This window comes from Gopherus evgoodei, chromosome 11 (genome assembly GCF_007399415.2).
Source record: "Gopherus evgoodei ecotype Sinaloan lineage chromosome 11, rGopEvg1_v1.p, whole genome shotgun sequence".
NCBI lineage: Eukaryota > Metazoa > Chordata > Testudines > Testudinidae > Gopherus > Gopherus evgoodei.
This window is the reverse complement of record NC_044332.1, coordinates 20,284,361-20,303,854: the sequence shown is the minus strand read 5'-3', so window position 1 is coordinate 20,303,854 and position 19,494 is coordinate 20,284,361. Positions and strand designations below refer to the sequence as shown.

Genomic DNA, 19,494 nt, shown 5'->3' with positions numbered 1-19,494 from the left:
TAGAAAGAAATACAAAAGTGGTGTATCAGCAGCTCACTCTGAGTTCTAGTATTAAAGGGGAAGTCCAACAGCAGAAACAATTAGAAAGGTGCCCAAGCCTATGAGACTGAGTGTTAAAACATGAGTTCTCCTGGGGGATGTGGGGAGGAGGAAGGCAAGATTATGTATTTATTTATGGGCATTCATTAATCTTAAAAGAACAACTCGTGTGTATAACCTGTACTACTTATTTTGTCTGTCAAAGCTACAAAAATAAGTGGAAACTAGAACTATAGGTCATTCACACACTGGTAATTCAGAGAAATAATACTCACTGACTGATGTACCCATTTTTTTAAACTGGCTGCTGGTGGAGAACACAGTTAAGCAGCATCTTTGATTAAAACACAGTAACAATGGTTGTGTGAATGAGATTTTTTTTTTTCTTTACAATTAAAATGTATATTTTAACCTTTGGAACATTATTTAATCATTCATATCAGAATGAAAGTTTAGATATCCTTGTCACTATACATTAAAACCATGGACCTTTTTTTTTCTTCCAAGTTAAAAATAAATAAATCAGAAAATAGAATTTTTCCCTGTTACTTTTATAAAGACTAGGCAAGAATGTAAATTACAAACCTCGAAATGGCCTTTGGAATACTCTAAAAGGATAAGGAGAGCAAACTGATCTCTGAACCCCCTCCATCAACTAAAAGGCCACTCCATCAGTCTTTATTCAGTCAAGACCCCCCTCTACAAGTCAGTTTTGCCTAAGGATTACATGTCTAGGCACAAAAATACCACATTTTTTACATTCTTTAAAAAAAAAATTAAACCAACAAAACTAAATTCTAGGCCCTTTTAATAATTCATAAATGGTTTTTGCTTCATTATTTTAGTATCTTTTATTGCTGTCAGAGACTCTTGGAACAAATCTGAAGTCTTTACATGGGTATTTCCTGAAGCACACGCAGTCAGATTTTTGCAGTCCTCAATGAAAGTTTGCCATATTATTCTTATTCTTAGCCTGTGACTTAACTATGTTGTAAAACTATTAATCTTATTGAAAACCAAGACCTATATCATTATTTTAAAAAAATGCAAAAACACTCAGGCTTTAAATGTTTGGGGTTGGTTTATAACAAGAATGTGTAGTTTAGGAATGATTAGTTCCTTTGATACCCTGAACTATTTGTATACTATTTAATGGGGCAGAGCTCTTCCACTAGAGCTTGTAATGAAAACAGTACCACTATGGGAGAAAGTGAGTCCCCATGGATGTCTAACTATTTTGATACAAGATTGAAGCCTTGTGAAATTTCTGTGTTTTCCTCCCCCCCTAGAAAACAGGTGAATTGTTGATCTACATCCTCTAAAATAAAGCTGATTGTGCATTAAATGCCACATCCTGAACCAAGCTAAATGCACAGATTGCTTCTACTAAATTGTAAAGAAAATTCTCCGATGCAAGTTATTTGCTGATGTGAAAATATACTGAGAGAGATCTGAGCACTTAACTTGCTCTTTGTTAAAGAAGAATGTGTTCTAGTACTGAGATTCTCAGGTAATTGCCACACATGTTGAACCCTTATTATTTAATAGGAAATATTACTCAGAAGAGACCATATTAAGATGATTTACTAATTTCATGTGGGGGAGGGTAAGAGAAAAAAAATCATATATAGAACTCCTTGGGGTATCCAGCTCAGAACGGACAGTTACAATAAATGGATCTGATAAAACATTGCTTTGTCTACAGTCTTTTTGCCAATGGGTACGAAGAGCTTCAGTTTGGACGAGGCACCCTATACTGCACAATAAGGGTTTCCTTTGCAGGTGGATATTCCATTAATGCATTACTGTATAGCATTTTTTTTTCAATATCAGCCAATAATTTTTTTTACAGTGCACATTTACACCACTTTAACTTATGAATGACAGGAACCAAAATATTCCATTTGCCAATAAAATCAATAGAGCACACCTTGAAACTATAATGGTGACATAATTTGCATCACAACCCTATTAAGGACCTTATCCTAATTCCATTTATTTCAGTGGAAGCAGGATCAGACATTGTTCAGGGGTGAGGGGTGAATCTTGAGCTAATAAGCACTTTCAGCCCCCCCTGAAGCAACTGGAAATTCTGTAACTCAAGTACCTACTTGAGCTCAGACCATAATATACTGAACGTTATAGATAAAAGCTTTATAAAAAAGAGAATGTGAATTAATACAAAATAATTTAGTCTAGTGAGTAATTTGTCTAGCAATCTCAGTAACACTTTATTAAAAGTAAACTCCAATGTTCTTTATATAGTCCTTATGAGAGAAAAGGGGCAAATGTTTGATTTCAATATCAGACCAGATAAGTGTGAGGTTGCTTGGTGGTTCTGTCTTTCTGTTATAAATACATATACATGTTGCTATAATACAAAAACCAGAAAGGGCTGCTTTCCAGTACAAAGTAGAAGCAGACAGTTTTTCTAGGAGGCTGTTTTCTTCAGATGCTGAACTGTATGTTATCTAAAATCTTCCAGCAGGTTAGGGCTACTGGAAAGTAGCCTCTAAAATCTTGCCATTCATTTTCATGCTCCAACATCAGAGGCTGTTGCTGAATATCTATAGGAATATAGCTTGTTGTCTGCCCCTCCACTCAACAGCAACTGTAATGGGGAAAAACAAGTTATGCTCACTGTCAAACCAAGTAAATATCCACACAATTTTTGTCCCTGGGCAACACATATGAGCCGAATAAATATTTAAAATTATTCCTCAGCAGTCTGATTCCGTTCTTCCTCTGAAGAGCTAAATGTCAGGAATAACAAACAATGGTGATGTGAACCCCATAGTCCATTTTAATTGGTTCACATTCAGAAATACAGCCCTATATCTTACCCTCCTACAAAAAAAAATTAGGGGAAGGTAAAGCTTATGTGAAAATGTCTAAGGCTTTCACTGGTCTAACAGGTAGGGCGCCTAGGACTGTAGAGTTGGGATCTCCAAAACCTATGATGTGCTTAGATACATGCAGCTGGGCCCCAAAGTAAACATGCTCCTGCCCACACCATAAAGAAGTGGCAGCATACCTTTGCTAGGTCCAGCTGCCTGTGCATGCTACCTCCATAGTCTAATGCCACAGAGAAGAAAATGCTGCTTAGAGGAGCACAGGAGTAATTTTCATCATAAGTTCCCATGTCCAGAGAAAGAAATATGCCACCTTGAGTGGCTGTTCTGACGTCCACTCTTCCTTGATTGTGTCCCCCATATGCTATGGTGCAGAGCTTTCATATAATCCCCATGGACGGCGGGGGTGGGGTTGGCCATCTGGTAAGGATGCCTAATAACCACTTTTCCCCTATGGAGAGTCCACCCTAACCCATCACGTTATGATTAAGGCCTTCTGGTCTCCTCCATTTTCCCCTATGGAGAGTCCACCCTAACCCATCACGTTATGATTAAGGCTTTCCGGTCTCCTCTATGCCATACAAGCAAAAGGGAGAATATGATCCACACACACCAACAGGAGATATCCAATAGTAAAAAGTTCACTGATGTTTAACTCTAAACTAGAGAACATCAATACCATCATCAGTCCCCTTCCCATCCAAAACACACACATTTAAGGAATAGAATTCTGTTCCTCAAGTTCTTACCCCTGCTTCTGTCCATTCCACACACAAAACCTTGTCTTCATGCGCAGCCAAATCATAAAGAGGGGCCTTGCAACTGATAAGATAGACATTTAGAGTTATAAATCATAAATTAAGTAAAATTATATACAAAGTTTTCACTCCTAGAAAATTCTGGGTTTGATCACACTATAATCTTGTAACACTCAAAAACCATACTTCTACCACTATAATTCTTGAGGAAGAACAGAATTAAGCGATACGCTGGTCTTCCCAATCACTGAATTCAGACAACAGTTGTTCCTGATTCTATCATGTATTTCTATACGATTGTGTCTATACTAGGTAAGTGGATCATTGGTCAGATAGCATCAGTGGTGCAGGATGTCTACGCAAGACATGCTCTTTTAGCCCACATGCACACTTGTACTATATTACACCATAAGAAAGTTGCACTGTGTTTTGGGTACGCTCTGGAGCAGTGCCTTGTTGGAAATTTTGAAGGGCCTTCTGGGAGCCCAGAGGAATTATGGAATAAGAGGTCAAGCTCCCATAAGGCTTTGGGTAGCAGTGCCATTTCCTACTCCTTTTCACAAAATGGAAACCAGGGGTGAACACTTAGCTCTCGTTTCTTACTCAATAAGAAAGGATTCTGATGAGGCTAATGAAGAGCAGTTGCAAAGCATCTGAGGCAAGGCCATGGAGAATGTTCGGAGAGCACCTCCAGAGCAACAAAATCAGAGCCCAGTACCTACTGACAAAATCTTTGGTGCCCCCACCCTGGAGTAGCTAGCTTTTATGCAGTATCTGAGGATTATATTCACTCGGGGAATGCAATTTTTGGATCCTGACCAGGATCATGGACTGATGAGAGAAAGTTGTTCAAGGTGTGGCATCAGAAGCAGTAGGTGCAAACTCAGAATAGAGGAAACAATTCAGTGTACTTCTGTAGTGAGCTAGGCTTAACACTGCAGCACCAAACCAACAGGATGAAAGCTCTATTCAGTGTGGGGAAAAAAGAGTGGTGACTCCTCTGTGGCAGCTGACTACTCCAGATGGCTACTGGTGAGTAGGGCACCATTTTTGTGTTTGGGAAGTCTTGTGGGACCTATTGTTGTGAAAGTGTGCAGATATCCACAAGTCTATGAAGTCCAAACACTTCCCCCAGAAGCTCACGTGAGTTTTGAGCTCTACTCCTGCCATGTTCAGCATAGGAAAAAATCAAAAATACTAATCTCATTAAACAAGTTGCAGGCAGGTAAAAACTAGGTACACAGTTTATTATAAAAGCCTCGATTATGCAATTGAACCCTAGACCAATTGTTCTTCTGTACCATTACCCCTTTCAAGTCAGATGTTGTTTGACTTAGACTAGTGGTTCTCAACCTTTCCAGACTAATGTAACCCTCTCAGGAGTCTGATTTGTCTTGAGTACGCCCAAGTTTCACCTACCTTAAACTACTTGCTTACAAAATCAGACATAAAAATACAAATCATAGCACACTATTACTGAAAAACTTCTTACTTTCTCATTTTTATCATAATTGTAAAATAAATTGATTGAAATACAAATATTATACTTACATTTCAATGTATAGTATATAGAGCAGTATAAACAAGTCACTGTCTGTATGAAATTTTAGTTTGTTCTGATTTTGCTAGTGCTTTTTATGTAGCCTGTTGTAAAACTAGGCAAATATCTAGATGAGTTGATGTACCTCCTGGAAGACCTCGCATATCCCCAGGGGTACATGGACCCCTGCTTGAGAACCACTGACCTAGACCTCTTGCTTTTGCAAGTATCTGTTTCAGACACAAACTACTCCTTTCCTTGCAGTTACGTGTTATGAAATGTCCACAATGGCGAGCAAATCAAACTACACACATTAGGCTCCTTCTGGAGCACAGATACTCCTAAAAATCTTGCTAGCATAACTAAGATTTAAAAAAAAAAAAAAATTAAACTCACTAGCAAGATTACTAATGAAACCTCTTTCCACATCATCAATGCAGAATTGCCACAGAAATCTGGGTTGGGAAGGTCAATGCAGTTGATTTCAATGTCCAGCCACAGAGCTGCTGGCAGAAGACGAGTGCATTTCTCGCTCATCTATTAGGTGTATCTAATCTCCATTCCAGAAATGTAGTTGGAGTCTCCATTTAAACTTCCCCATATACTTTTGTTGTGTCACTAGTTACATGAAACTCTTAAGTGCTACCTGTGAATATTAAAGAATGGCATTTACCTCCTTGTGTCCCAAATCTTGACAATGTTGTCTAGAGAACCTGAGATTAGCTGTTGCTCATGTGTGGGAGACCACTTTACAGATGTCACCCAGCCAGTGTGAGAGGTCAAAGAGAGGAGTACCAAGGAACCATCTGGGACAGAAAAAATGAAAACTCACCACCCCAATTTACAGAAATGTATACAGGTCAGTTTAAGATATTTATAAAATCCACCAGTATATGAGAAGCAGTCAAGATTAACACAGGTGGGGGCTGGATAGTTCTTCCTGCTCATCATTGTTTCATGCACTGGTTGGATATCGGACAGCATGAGAGATTAAAAGGCACACACGCATGCACACAAGCTCCTGTAGAAAAAGACAAAAATCTAGCCACCTTATTGTTACCAAAGAGGTACATTTTCCACTGTTGAAAGAGTTTCTTTGATGAAGGTGACTGAATTGGCTCTAGGGATTATTAATGGGATATGAAGCCTTTTATCTCTAAATTATTGGTTCAAATCTGGCCTGGTTTGTAGTGGCTAAAAAGATATTCCTCTCTGGTTTATGATGTGTGATAGTCTCAGTGAATATCATGAACTGCAATGATTGGCAGCCATTTCAGACTTGTCTGATCAATCTTTGGACTCCTTACATGTAATCAGCTACTTTTCCACTTCTACAGATGGTCTCCCCTATTCAGGGTTTAGGCACCCTGACAAAACAGTGGCATTTAACCCACTGATAAAAGTGACTTTAGATTTCAAGGCTGTTAGCAGGGCAGCTTTCAAAATTCAATAAAAAAGAAAGGTCTTTAAAAGAGAAGAATTGGATTTGTTTTCCAAGTTACTGTCTAAGGCAGGGGTAGGCAACCTATGGTACGCGTGCCGAAGGCGGCACGTGAGCTGATTTTCAGTGGCACTCACACTGCCCGGGTCCTGACCAGCGGTCCAGCGGGGGGGGGGGGGGGAGGGCACCGCATTTTAATTTAATTTTAAATGAAGTTTCTTAAAAATTTTAAAAACCTTATTTACTTTACATACAATAGTTTAGTTATATATTATAGACTTATAGAAAGAGATCTTCTAAAAAGGTTAAAATGTATTACCGACACGCGAAATCTTAAATTAGAGCGAATAAATGAAGACTTGGCACACCACTTCTGAAAGGTTGCCGACCCCTGATCTAAGGCAAGGGGTGGCAAGCTCTGGTACGCGGCTCGCCAGGGTAAGCATCCTGGCAGGCTGGACCAGTTTCTTTACCTGCCACCTCCACATGTTCAGCCGATTGTGGCTACCACTGGCCATGGTTCTCCACTCCGGGCCAATGGGGTGGCGGGAAGCAGCGTGGCCCGAGGGATGTGAAAGTTATTAAGAATGAAAAAGTCAGGCCTCAAAAGGCAAAAAGCAATAGTACTTAGAATAGCCAATTAAATGAGCTACTGCTGTGGTCAGCTGAAACAAGGCTCACTCAGAGAGCAGGGAGGGAATGAGGATAGCTTCTCATCACTTTACACAGTCATGGGAGCATTTTTGCAATGGAATGTGGAAAGGATCCAGGTTCATACAGTTTTCCCTATCCGCACCGCTTCTGTTAATTTTTAGCTAAAATGGTCTAGCTCCCCAGTTAGGAAACAGTTACACACACAAACTTTGGTATTTGTCTGTATCTCATGAAATGTGTTAAAATGTACCCCCTTCTCTCAACACACATTATGAATTTGAGAAGTCATTTGTGTTACCCACACGTTCACTTTTGCTCACCTTTAGTGCGGGGATCCCATAATCTAATGTGTCTGTCAGTACTCCCAGATGCTAGACGCCGACACAGTGGTGAGTAGGAGATAGAATTAAACACTTTGTTTCCAGTCTGCATAAGAAAAGAAGTCATAAGTTAGCAGCTACTCTTGTACAAATTCTAAATTCAAACTGAACTAGAGTTACACCAGTAGGAATCTGGTGAAAAGTTTTAATGTACAACATGTAAAGAAATCTCACCAAAGTTGATTGGAGACCTCCTGTCTCCACATCCCATATTTTAATTGTATGATCCCATGATGCACTACAAATTTCTTCAGCATCTGGCCACAGCACAGAGGAGATGGCTTCAGTATGGCCAGAAAGAGTTGCAATGGGAGTCTAGAAATTAAAATATTAAGATCAGAAAAATAGTGGCTTAGTTATTGTAGAAAAACAACATTATTCTACCAAATAAATGTATGTAGATTAATTTTCAGATATTTCATCAGAAATTTCCCCCTACACATATTTATCAAAAAGGGAAAATATTTTCCATTTCCATGCTTTTCAGCTGAGGTTCTACATAAATCCTGACCACTTCTTACCCTGGTTAGTCCAAGCTGTTCAATTTTCTGCTTCTTCCTTGGTCTGTTTGCTGCTTCCTCTATTTCATCCTCTTCATCTGTAGGCACTATGATGGAAAGAAAGTCCATCTTGGTTTAGAAGGGTCTGGGATGCATTCCCAGCTAAGTACTTACATGCCCCCCCGCCCCATCACCATAGTATCCAATTGCCTGACAAACATAAATTTAATCCTCAACACTCCTGTCAATTAGATCAGTATTATTATTTCCATTTTACAACTGAGGAATTTAGGCACAAAGAAATTAACTCAGATCTTCCACGTCCTAGAGGAATTTCTCTACAAGACCCTCCTTCATGGAAAAAAACTCAAATCCATCACTCTATATTTTAATTTACACATTATATATAAACAAACTTCAATGGGCATTTTGAAAGGAGGCATCCAACTGGCTAGCAAAGGACTGTATGGTTATTTTATATCACCAGGTCAGGATCAGTTTAGTCAATTTATTGTCCCTTAAGTCACAATGCCTATGAAAGAAGATTAGGAAAAGAGTCCACAACTTCTTAAAGTGTCTATATTAAAAACTACAAACTGTACGAGCCTATTGAATGCTAAAATCTGTAGATAGTATTTGGAAAAAAGACACCCTGTTGGCAGCTATACATGAAATCTAAGTGTTTAAGTTTAGGCCATGATCCTGTAATTAAAATCTGTGCAGAGGTCTGCTGCATTATGTCAATGCAGACTGGGGGCTTTAATCTGTTTTAAGTAATAGTGTCCATTACCGCAGAAAAATCAGAAGTTAAATTGTTAAAACTTAACTCTCTAACACAATCTTGGCACAGTTATTGTTGCACCATAATAAACAACTATAGGAGGAGGCGTGGCCTCCCTCAGAGACTATGGGGGAGGGACCACTCCCCATCCCCTGGTGGGTGGATCCAGGCAAGCCGTGCGCGCCCTCCCCACCCCCAAGCAGAAGGGTGGGACAGGAACTTTAAAAGGCAGGCTCTGCAGCTCAGTTGGTGAGAGCCAGAGAAAGGAGCAGATGTCCCTCATCTGCTGCTGAGCCCTGTGCCCGAGAAGGAGCTCTACAGTGCCGAGGCCTCTAAAGGGGTGCTGAGACTGCCGCTGGCCATGTACCCTGAGGAGAAGGAGGAACCCCAGGAGATCGAGGTACAGTAGGAAGTAGCCCTGGGGCACTAGACATTAGTCCGGTTTGGTTGCCAGAGTCTAGGTCAGTGTGTTTCAGTGGGATCCCTGCTCACTCAGCGGTGGAAGGTTCTGCCATAGTCAGGGCCCATGGTTAGGATCCGGTGGAGTAGGGTGGGCCTGGACCTCCCCACCCCCTGCTACTAGCCCCATCCCTGGAGTTGGCAGCCTCCTCAGCTTAGGCTGGATGGCCTGAGACAGCTTGTTGCTCTGCCCCACTATAGGCAACTATATTTAAGGGGGGGAAAAACCCCACAGAACATGCATTTTATTCTCAAATGGAAAATGTATAAAAGCGGTAACATGTCAAAATAAGAGTTTCTGGTGTAACTGAGTAACTATATATATATATTATATATATATATAAAATTAAAACTTCAAAAGTGAAAATTAAGACATAATACCCATTTTAAATTGTTGAAATAAAATCTATTCAGAAGTTTCAGTCATTCCAGATAATTAAATTTTAAAACTCTAAGTTACAGCCAAAAATCTCAGGCAAAGTATTCATAAAATATTCATCCTACCTGCAGACCAGATCTTTAACATCTTATCCCAAGAGCCACTGCAGAACTAGATAAACAGAAACTTTTTATTAAAAAGATTAGGTAAAATCCAACTAGTTCACATAAGCCACAGAAAGTCATCTTTTTGCTCAAAATGTTGCCTATGCTACTAAAATGATCTTCAGCTTTTTGTGCAATATTAAGGGTTTTATGTATCTTTTCAATACAGCACATTACTTCCATTATATCAAATGCAAGGCTATCACCAATTTACAAGTGCTTTGGTATCCACAATTAATACACAGGTTTATACAAATTGTATGCACTTGACAACGTATCACCAATTCACATGCAGAGGACAAAAAAATGTGATTTTTACATATAAACAAGCAACACAGAATCCACAACTCACTAGCTCAACACAGACCTCTTTCTGCAAGTAACTCACTTTAGTTCTTGTGCAGTCAACTGCTATAGAGTCCACACTTCCAGCATGTCCTCTACAGCAGTGAAGGGCTTTCACTTTGTTCCTCTCTACATTCCACTCCCACAGCAGGATAGTCTGATCCAGAGAGGCACTGAGTAGCAGGCACGACAAACTATCTAAGGAAGGAAGAAAGTGCCAACATACAAATCCAATTAAGGAAGTCCTTCTAAAAATCCTTTTAGAGGAAGCAAAATTAAAGATTTTAAAAATTTACATAGTGACCCAATACAAATTAAGAGATTCATGTAAATACACTGGACCCTCACTAGAACGTGAAATTTGGGATCCATTCGCAGTACTGCGTTACAATGAATTGCAATTAAAGTAATTAAATTTGGGATCCATGGCTGCAACTGCGTTACACGTGAATTCACGCTATACAGACACGTGTTCTAGCGAGAGTCTGGTGAATCACAGATTTAAATGCACAGATACTAATGAAGATTAACTTAGAATATTTAAATAGTTATTAGAAAATACTGGAGTTTAAAATATTTTATCATGAGGGATTTTACTCAATTATTTCATTTCTAATATCTTACAAGCAGTGCTTACAATAGCTGTAACTTTTAGGTTGGCAACTGAACCTGTATGTTTTCCAGTAAATTGCTCTAGCCCCACTCCCAACCAGTATAAGGTGTACTGACCTTTTTTCACCCATGCGACATCTTTCACCACCTCTGTGTGCCCAGCAATTGTCATGATGGATTTTCCTTCTAAAGACCAGATTCGAGAGGTCTGATCATAAGAGCCAGTCAAGATCCTAGGGGATACAGATATTGAAACATTCTTTAAAGCCAATGGCGCATCATGGGAGATCTTTTCAATGAGGAACTTGGAGACTATTAGAAGAAGGATAACCAGTTGAGAGACATGAATAAAGAAAACATCTCCTTTATGTAAATCTTAGTCCTCTTTGAAATAAAAAAATTAACATTAAAATTTAAATTGTTTGCAAAAACTGGATAAAATTTAGATTTTAATAGGTTCAAAGCAAACTTTCTTAAGGAATGAATTAGCTGTGGATTTCTAGACAACGTATACAGGAGAGAGAAGTGAGAATACTGAGCATTCTGGTAAATTAAATGCTGAAGTCTGATATCGAATTTAAGACCAACCAAAGAAAAATAATTATAATAAATTATTTACACTGATTAGCAAAGCATTTTCAATCCATTAATAAATTGGGGAGTCTCAGTATAATCAATAGTGAACAACAGATCTGGAAATATCTATAGCAGAACCTCAGAGTTATGAACACCAGAGTTACAAACTGATTGGTTAACCACACCGCTAATTTGGAACCAGAAGTACACAAATCGGGCACCAGCAGAGATGGAAAAAGAAATAGCAAATACAGTACAGTACTATTAAACATAAATTACTAAAAAAAAAAAAAAAAGTGAAGCAGCATTTTTCCTCTTCCTAGTAAAGTTTCAAAGTTGTATTAAGTCAATGTTACCTTGTAACCTTTTGAAAGAACAACCATAATGTTTTGTTCAGAGTTACAAACAACCTCCATTCCTGAGGTGTTCGTAACTTTAAGGTTCTACTGTAGTAGAAAAAGATAAGTAGGGTGGTAAACATTTCTTTAAAGCACTCCAGATAAGGGTTTTGAAACTACAGTAAACTTAAAATTAATATTTGAAGTACAAAATATTGAAATATTAGAAATAAATGTAAAAAGACAGCAAGATGTTACTGTTTTATTAAAGGAGATGATATCATCAGTGCTACTCATCAGTTCTAACTCATACTAGGAGCAAATCTTATCCTCTTATGCATGGTACCTTCCTACTTGGATTAAAGTTACTGTCAAGGTAGCATGGAGGAGCTCAAACTTCAGCTAATTTCTCAGGTATATGGCCTGCATATAAACAATTGATTTAAAAGGTAGAAAAATAATTTAAAAGAAAAGAGAAATACGGAATGGGAAGAAAACTGTTCAAGAGAAGTACCAATAAATAACTATGGAATCAGCTACAGACAGTGGGAGAAACCAAGATGGAAACTTATGACTGGCTTAGTGGGTCTGCGATACCATTCTTCCGTAGCTTCAATAGAACTGATCCAGTCGTCATGGAACATGCATTCCTCGGGTTGAGGTGCTGTGTACTTCTCCACATATTCTATTTCCACCACTTCCTCCTAAACTCTCAGAAGACAAGAAGCCCATCAGTGTGTTTTTTTTTTTAAAATAAACAACCATAATGATCTAGTACAGTAATTCCCAACCACTCCGAGCAGTGGTATCAATTGGCAAGACAAAGATATCAACTAAAGAAGCCAGAGTCCCCTACCTTCCACGTGACTGTGTGAGCTCTACTCTGCCTTAGAAATTGAGCTGCTACTGCAAATGGGTATTCAGGTAGCCCTAACTCCTTGACAGGCAAGCATATGCATAACTGAACAGAAGGCCGATGGTAGCAATGCATCAGGACCTAGCACAAAGATTCGTAATTAAGGGTCAAATGCTGCAAACACTTAAGAATGCGTGTAATTTTACTTAGGTGAGCAGTCCTATTGAAGTCAATGGGCCCACTCACATGATTAAAGTTTACACACATGCTTAAGTTTTTGCAGGATTGGGCTCTTAGCAAATGAGCGATACCTTAAGTACAAGTATGTCACTACTGTTCAACGCTACCTATTGGCTTATCAAATTACTAATACAGTGTTTAAAAGTAGCTGTAAATGATTTCCATTGTAAGACAGTGTTATTCCTTTTCTTTTCTAGGTTTTCCCCCCTATGCTTCTCATGCTTAGTAGTGGAGTGTCTATAATACTTCAGATCATTTGACCCACATAGTACCACTGACCACAGACTAGCAGAGCAGCAGACAAAAGTACATTGAGGGTGACCAAAATGGGTCCAGTCTCCCTCCAGAACTGTATGAAACCAGACAACAGGAGAAGGAAGTGTCTCAGATTGCTCAATAACAAACTCTAATCATTAGGAGCACTTTCAGGCTCCAAACCAAGTCTTGGTGAATCCTCCATGGGCAAAAGAATAATGCAGGGTCTTCAGAGGAAAATAAGGGAAATTATTTGGGCTTCATCAGAAAGGCAAAGGAATACTAAGAGAGAAAAATGCATGGAATATGGAGAACTGTAAACCAGATCAAATTTAAAATCTGTATCTAATTAAATGGTCTAGGTCGGGCTCTTTAAATCCCAACATCCTACAATGTGGTCCACAGAAAGTGCGTATGACTTACTGTTGAGATGTTTTCCGCTTCCATGTATTTGACCAGTGACATACGCAAGAACTGGCCCTTGACAAGGAAATCAAACTCCACATATTTGTGGTTCTCTAAGACAAACAAGAAACAATGTTTAAATTTCAAGTCTTAACTTATACAATCCAGAAAAAAAGAGCAAATTTTAGGAACTGAAACTAAATTTAGTTAAAATAAATTCAAGGGCCACCTTCTTCTCCCAGTTACAACTGTGCAACCCCCTTATCTAAAAGGGATTACACAGATTTAACTGAGGGCAGATCTTGACCCAAAGGATGCCTTGGGGAAAACAGCACCTAAGTTTCTATGAACAGTGTCAGGACTCCAGGTTGTAGTCAGGACTCCAGGCTTCTAAGGTGTTACCTCTTCAATTTTAGTTGCAATTTGAGAAGTTAAGAACAACTTTTATAGTTTTACATGGGCTGAGACCCAGTTATACCTCCATTTCTGTCTGCTGGAGCATCTCTGTTGTACAGTCCAGGTACTAACCTCTGGAACTTGCCTCCCAACTACTCACCAGGGAAAGAGTCAGGTGCGTTTCAAATAACACTGCAAAGTTTTAGTCAGTCAACTGGATTAAAATTTTGTTTTTATTTCTTTTTTTCCCCCAATGTGATAAGTACTGTATAAATAGAATGGAGGGCTGGGAACAGTCCCTTCCCCAAAAAGCTTACAATCTATGTAGCCAGACAAAAGGTAGATAAGAGACAAAGTGAAAACAAAGTAACAGTGAGATTGACACAACAAATATGTCTCTTTTTTATTTTTAAAAACTATCAAGGGCAGGACTGCTTATGGGTTTTACTCTTGATTTCCCCCAATCATTCATGCGATCAGTCCTGTGCAAGTAGACCCGTACTTGTGTGTGATTCCAATGACTTCAACCAAACTCTGGCTTGGTCTACACTTAAAAGTTACATTGCCATAGCTATGTCAATCAGCACTGTGAAAAAACCCATACCCGGAAGAGTGCTTCTGCCAATGCAGCTAAAGTTTGGGGAGGGGATGTTCCTACACTGAGATAAAAACTCTCGGTGTAAACTATTTCTACGCTAGAGGTCTATGCCAGCTTAGCTTTGCCAACATAGGCACCATACTGCATACATGTACCGTACATCTTTGTGGGTATAAGGTCCATCTCCATGGATCTGAGTGCAGAATCAAGGGCTATATTTTTAATGATCATGTACGATGCCTAGAAACTGTTATAGATACTATAAGACAAGAAAGAACAATAAGGGAGGTAAGATCCTCTGTGAAAATTTGAAAGGAGGATTTTGCCCAACTGTGAAAACAATTGTTTTTCTAACCAAGGAATCTTGATGAGTCTTATATGCTTTGATGTACCCACATTCATAAGTCTTTGCAGGAGTGGAACCTTTGTATGTTAAGCTCCTATAGTTTACACACTTATGAAGAGATTCTAAATACTTTAGTAAGTTTCCATTTTTTTTTTTTAAGTATTCCTTTTTCTAAAAGAGGTAAATCACCTTCCAAATACATACCATGTTTAGCTTGCAGCAATTTATTGATGATATTACTGAGATCAGCAATTTCAGAGGCTGCTGGGATAGAGAATGGAACATCATCTACTACATACCTAGAGGGAAGAAAATAGGAATTGACTTATTGAGCTGTGAGTTTCAGCACTTCTCAATTGGTACAAAATAAGCACATTATCTAAAAGTCTGTGATACAGCTCTTTTTGCAAGTGAAGGTTTTAATCACTTTGCAGTTTGAATGGACACATACTTTATTTGCACTTGTTTCAAGAACCCTGCCCATCCTAATCTCATTATACTGTATAGTTTAGGCTCACTTTGCTAATATTTTCTGAAGTTCAACTCGTGTGTAGCCAAGCAAAAACCACGAACTTTTTTTTTCTTCACCTTTTTTGAAACCTACTCTCTAACATTCACAAATACAATAGCTCATAATATACACTATACTGTGTCCAAATTAATCTCTAAGATCCAAGCGAAATCTACCTGGTAGAGAAGCCAGTGGCACTGGGAAAGTACAGAAAATGAGTGAATATTAAAAGAGCTGCTAAAGCCCCACCCTTTACAACATTTGCCAACACTTAGATTATGGCCTTGATTCTATTCCCCCCTAAAAATCAGAGAGGATGCCTCTGACTTCAGTGGAAGCAAAATAAGGGCCACTGTGTAAATCTTGATCACAGATCTTTTCAATTAACTTGTAGAAGTTTACTGAGTTTTGTTGGGAAATGCTGTTTCCCAGGAAAGATGAAGTAAATCTATCTTCCCCAACCAACCAACACCCACCCATCCCAGTAAGATTTGACCCTGTAGCAGTATCCTCAATTTCCCTTCTCCTAGTTGCTCTCCTTCTGTCCTACCCTGCCGCGCTGATGGCCTGCACATGGTGTGTGACCGCTCAGGACTATATCAATGCCAGGCATCACTCATCAGTATCGTTCGTTGTCCGCGCTTCCCTTGCTTTCCCGCCCCCACGGGCAGTTAGGCCACCCCAGACTCACATGTGGTTCTCGGTGAAGAACCGAGCCTGGAGCTGGGCCATTGGGTCGGAGAGGGAGAGGCTGGGCCGGGGCTGTGTGTGCGTCTGTGCCCCGTTGAGGACTGACACGGAGTGCAGGACAGAAGGCAGGACCCGGCCCTGAGCTCTCTCTCCCCAGCCAGCGAAGCAGAGAGAGCACGTGTCTCGGAGCCGCAGTCAATCAGCCCAGAGCAGCAGCACAGATCGAGCATTCCGCCAGCGATTAGTGGGGGCTGCTCTTAAGGGCCTGGAGCCGCTGCCCCGGTCAAGCCACTCTGGGCGCCTCACCCACCAGTTCCTGGCTGGGTGAGAATGGGAGCTACTCGCGCACGCAGCTATGCTGCAGCCTGTGAGGCAAATGCAGAGACGCCAACCTTCATTACGGCAGGCTCCATGGAAACTACCAGTCCCAGCATGCAGCGCGGCCCACGGGATGGAAGTCAACGAGGTGTCCCTGGACTACAAATCCCAGCATGCATAGCGCGAGAGGCCACAACTTCCAATGTGCCATGCGCCGCCTCACAGCAGGGTGGCGATTTCTTCCCCGTGCAACCTGTAAACTTCAGTAAGGGCATTTGGGGCCACTATTTCCGGGTTGTACGGTGGTCTGTGGGGACCAGATCACACTGCAGGGAGTGCGTTGCTGCGCCTGCGCTGTACGGCTGTCTCCATGGTGGTGCCTGCGAGAACCAAGACGAGGTTGAGTAGACTCGTTCTGAATTTTCTCTCCGCTTCCCTGACTCCCCTGTAGGGTTCGCGGCAGCCGAGGCGGGAGGAGCCGCGCCCAGTCTGCCCTCCCCACCCCCACCGCGCGCGGAGCGTTCTGGCTCCCAGACCTGCCGGGGGCTGTGGGGCGGCGCCGCCGCGGAGGAGGGGGGTAGCCCCCCAGGGCTATTGTTCTGCGGGGCCAACATGGCGGGCGCCTGCTTCTGCCCCCGGGAGGTTCTGGCAGGGCGGCCGCCGGCGCTGCTCGCCGCGCGGCGTGAGGAGAGGTAGAGCCGCTGCCCTGCCTCGCCCCCGCCTGGGGGGGATGGACCCGGCCCGCAGCCCCTCAGTGTGGGGACGGACAGGGGAGGGCAGAGGGGACTGCTGCCCCCCCAGTGTGGGGAGCGGGGGTCAGGGCAGGACCCGCTGCCCCCCCAGTGTGGGGAGCGGGGGTCAGGGCAGGACCCGCTGCCCCCCCCCCAGTGAGGGGACGGGAGAGGGGTAGTTAGGAAGGACCCGCTGCCAGTCGAGGACGGGGCGCTCTGGACAGGACCTGCTTCGCCTCCTGGAGTCAGGTCGTGACCTACTGTACTTCTGGGGTGGGGGTGGGGAGAGAGATTAAAGGTTCAGGTTAAGGCCCATGGGGAGATGGAAGATTGGGTATCAAGCCTAGATCCCACTGTCTTCTTCCTTTTGTAGCAGAAGGCTTTTGCTGTATATGTCAATGAGACATTTACAGGTTCATTCATCATTCTTTAACATTTCCCTCTACAAATTATGCTGGTAGAATTGGGGAGACAGCCTCTTGGATGTATGCATATAAAATGTATGCACACATCCTGTACAGTTCTCTATGAGGTACTGAGTTACCAGTGTATAAGTTTTGGGTATGTTTCATGTACTTGTTCACTGTTGATGATTTACTGATGTGTTTTGGTGAACCTTAATGTTCATGTAACATAACATCTAAAAATAAAGTTTTATTAAAATCAAATGTAGTGGATTTTAAAAAAGTACTGTACTTATAAGTGAATTCAGTATTTTGGAAAAAGATGTTTACCTTGCATCTGTTTGATTCCTTAGTTATGGCCTCGCTATAAGTGAGTAGCTGTATCTGTTTATAATGTGTGGTGGTTCTATGGTTAACCTGATAGAGAGGGAAGGGTTGTCTTGATGTTTTAAATTAGTAAGATTTATATGCTTTCTTCAGAAACACCTTTTTAAAAAATCGATATCTTGCAAGTGTAATTGATGTAAATGCTTTTTTGTTGGTTTTTATACCTGTAATATGTACACCTAATTAATAATTGCAGAAAGACACTAAGCAATAGCTTTTCCACAATTTTTTAAAAAGCCTACTGAATAATTTCTATAGTTTATAGAAATAAAATGAAAGGCACTATGTAACTGGGTCAGCAGTTTCTGAGTCTTTCTTAGCTCCCCTCACAACAAAGATTAAGAAAATTTTAGGTCATATGTTACAAATATGTGTGTGGCCAGTGTAACTCATTTTCATACAAGAAGCCATGACTATTGAATATGCTCAATTACTTTATTCTCACCGGTACCATTATTAATGATTTAGTTGATGTAGAAATGTCTCATAAAACGCGCTTCTTTTGAAGGGGCATTTAACTGCATCGAGGCTGTGTGACTGTTTCAAACTGTTTCTCCTAACTCAGCACTATTTTCATGGAAAATTGGGGACAATATTGCTATTGATTCCTTGAGTATGACATAACTAGGGCCCTACCAAATTCATCGTCCATTTTGGTCAATTTCATAGTTATGTGATTCTAAAAATCATAAATTTCATGATTTCAGTTATTTTTAAATCTGAAATTTCACAGTGTTGTAATTGTAGGGGGTCCTGATCCAAAAAGGTTTTTTTGGTGGGGGTGTTGCAGTACTACTACGCTTGCTTCTGCACTGCTGCTCGTGGAGGCACTGCTTTCAGAGCTGAGCAGATGGAGAGCAGCGGCTGCTGGCCAGGAGCCCAGCTCTGAAGGCAGAGCTGCCACCAGCAGTAGCGCAGAAGTAAGGATGGCATGGTTTGGTATTTGCCACCCTTACGTCTATGCTGCTGCCTGCAGAGCTGGGCCCTTAGTCAGTAGCTGCCACTGTCTGGTTGCCCAGCTCTGAAGGCAGCAGCAAGGTGGCAGGGTATGGTATTGCCACTCATACTTCTGCACTGCTGCTGGTGGGGCGCTGCCTTCAGAGCTGTGTGCCTGGCCAGCAGCCAGTGCTCTCTGGCTGTTCAGCTCTGAAGTCAGCGCAGAAGTAAGGGTGGCAATACCATTACCTCCCTAAAATAACCTAGTGACCCCCCTGCAACTCCCTTTTGGGTCTAGACCCAAATTTGCAAAACATTGGTCTCCCCTGTGAAATCTGTATAGTATAGGGTAAAAGACCACAAAAGACCAGTTTTTCGTGGCCGTGATTTTGGTAGGTCCCTAGACATAACTAACTTCTTTAAACTCTTTTTTTTTTTTCTATCGTAAGATGGAAATAAGATCAACAGTAAGGTATTTACTCATCATAACTTCTCTTACTGGTACCAGAAAATATGAAATTGCACATATCAAATTTGATTGTACCTTTGTATTACTCCAGGTACAGATTTCAAGAAGTGTCTTTGTATTTTTCCAAATCCCCT

General features: G+C 40.9%; 2 protein-coding genes across 2 annotated transcripts in view; one reads left to right on the top strand and one right to left on the bottom strand.

The window, feature by feature from the left end:
• Positions 1–318: 318 nt before the first annotated feature.
• Positions 319–16,324, bottom strand: WDR12 (WD repeat domain 12). Its single transcript, XM_030580165.1, has 13 exons — positions 16,117–16,324; positions 15,119–15,213; positions 13,593–13,687; positions 12,416–12,522; positions 11,022–11,137; positions 10,336–10,490; positions 9,909–9,954; positions 8,186–8,271; positions 7,839–7,979; positions 7,605–7,710; positions 5,863–5,995; positions 3,641–3,713; positions 319–2,650 (listed from the first exon to the last, which is right to left on the bottom strand). The coding sequence occupies exons 1-13, from the start codon at positions 16,155–16,157 to the stop codon at positions 2,573–2,575; spliced, it is 1,272 nt and encodes a 423-aa protein (XP_030436025.1). The 5' UTR covers positions 16,158–16,324; the 3' UTR covers positions 319–2,572.
• Positions 16,325–16,704: 380 nt separating this feature from the next.
• Positions 16,705–19,494, top strand: part of CARF (calcium responsive transcription factor) — a 50,984-nt gene continuing 48,194 nt past the window's right edge. Inside the window, 1 exon segment of the mRNA XM_030580056.1 lies at positions 16,705–16,832. The gene's annotated coding sequence lies outside the window, so the exon portion shown is untranslated.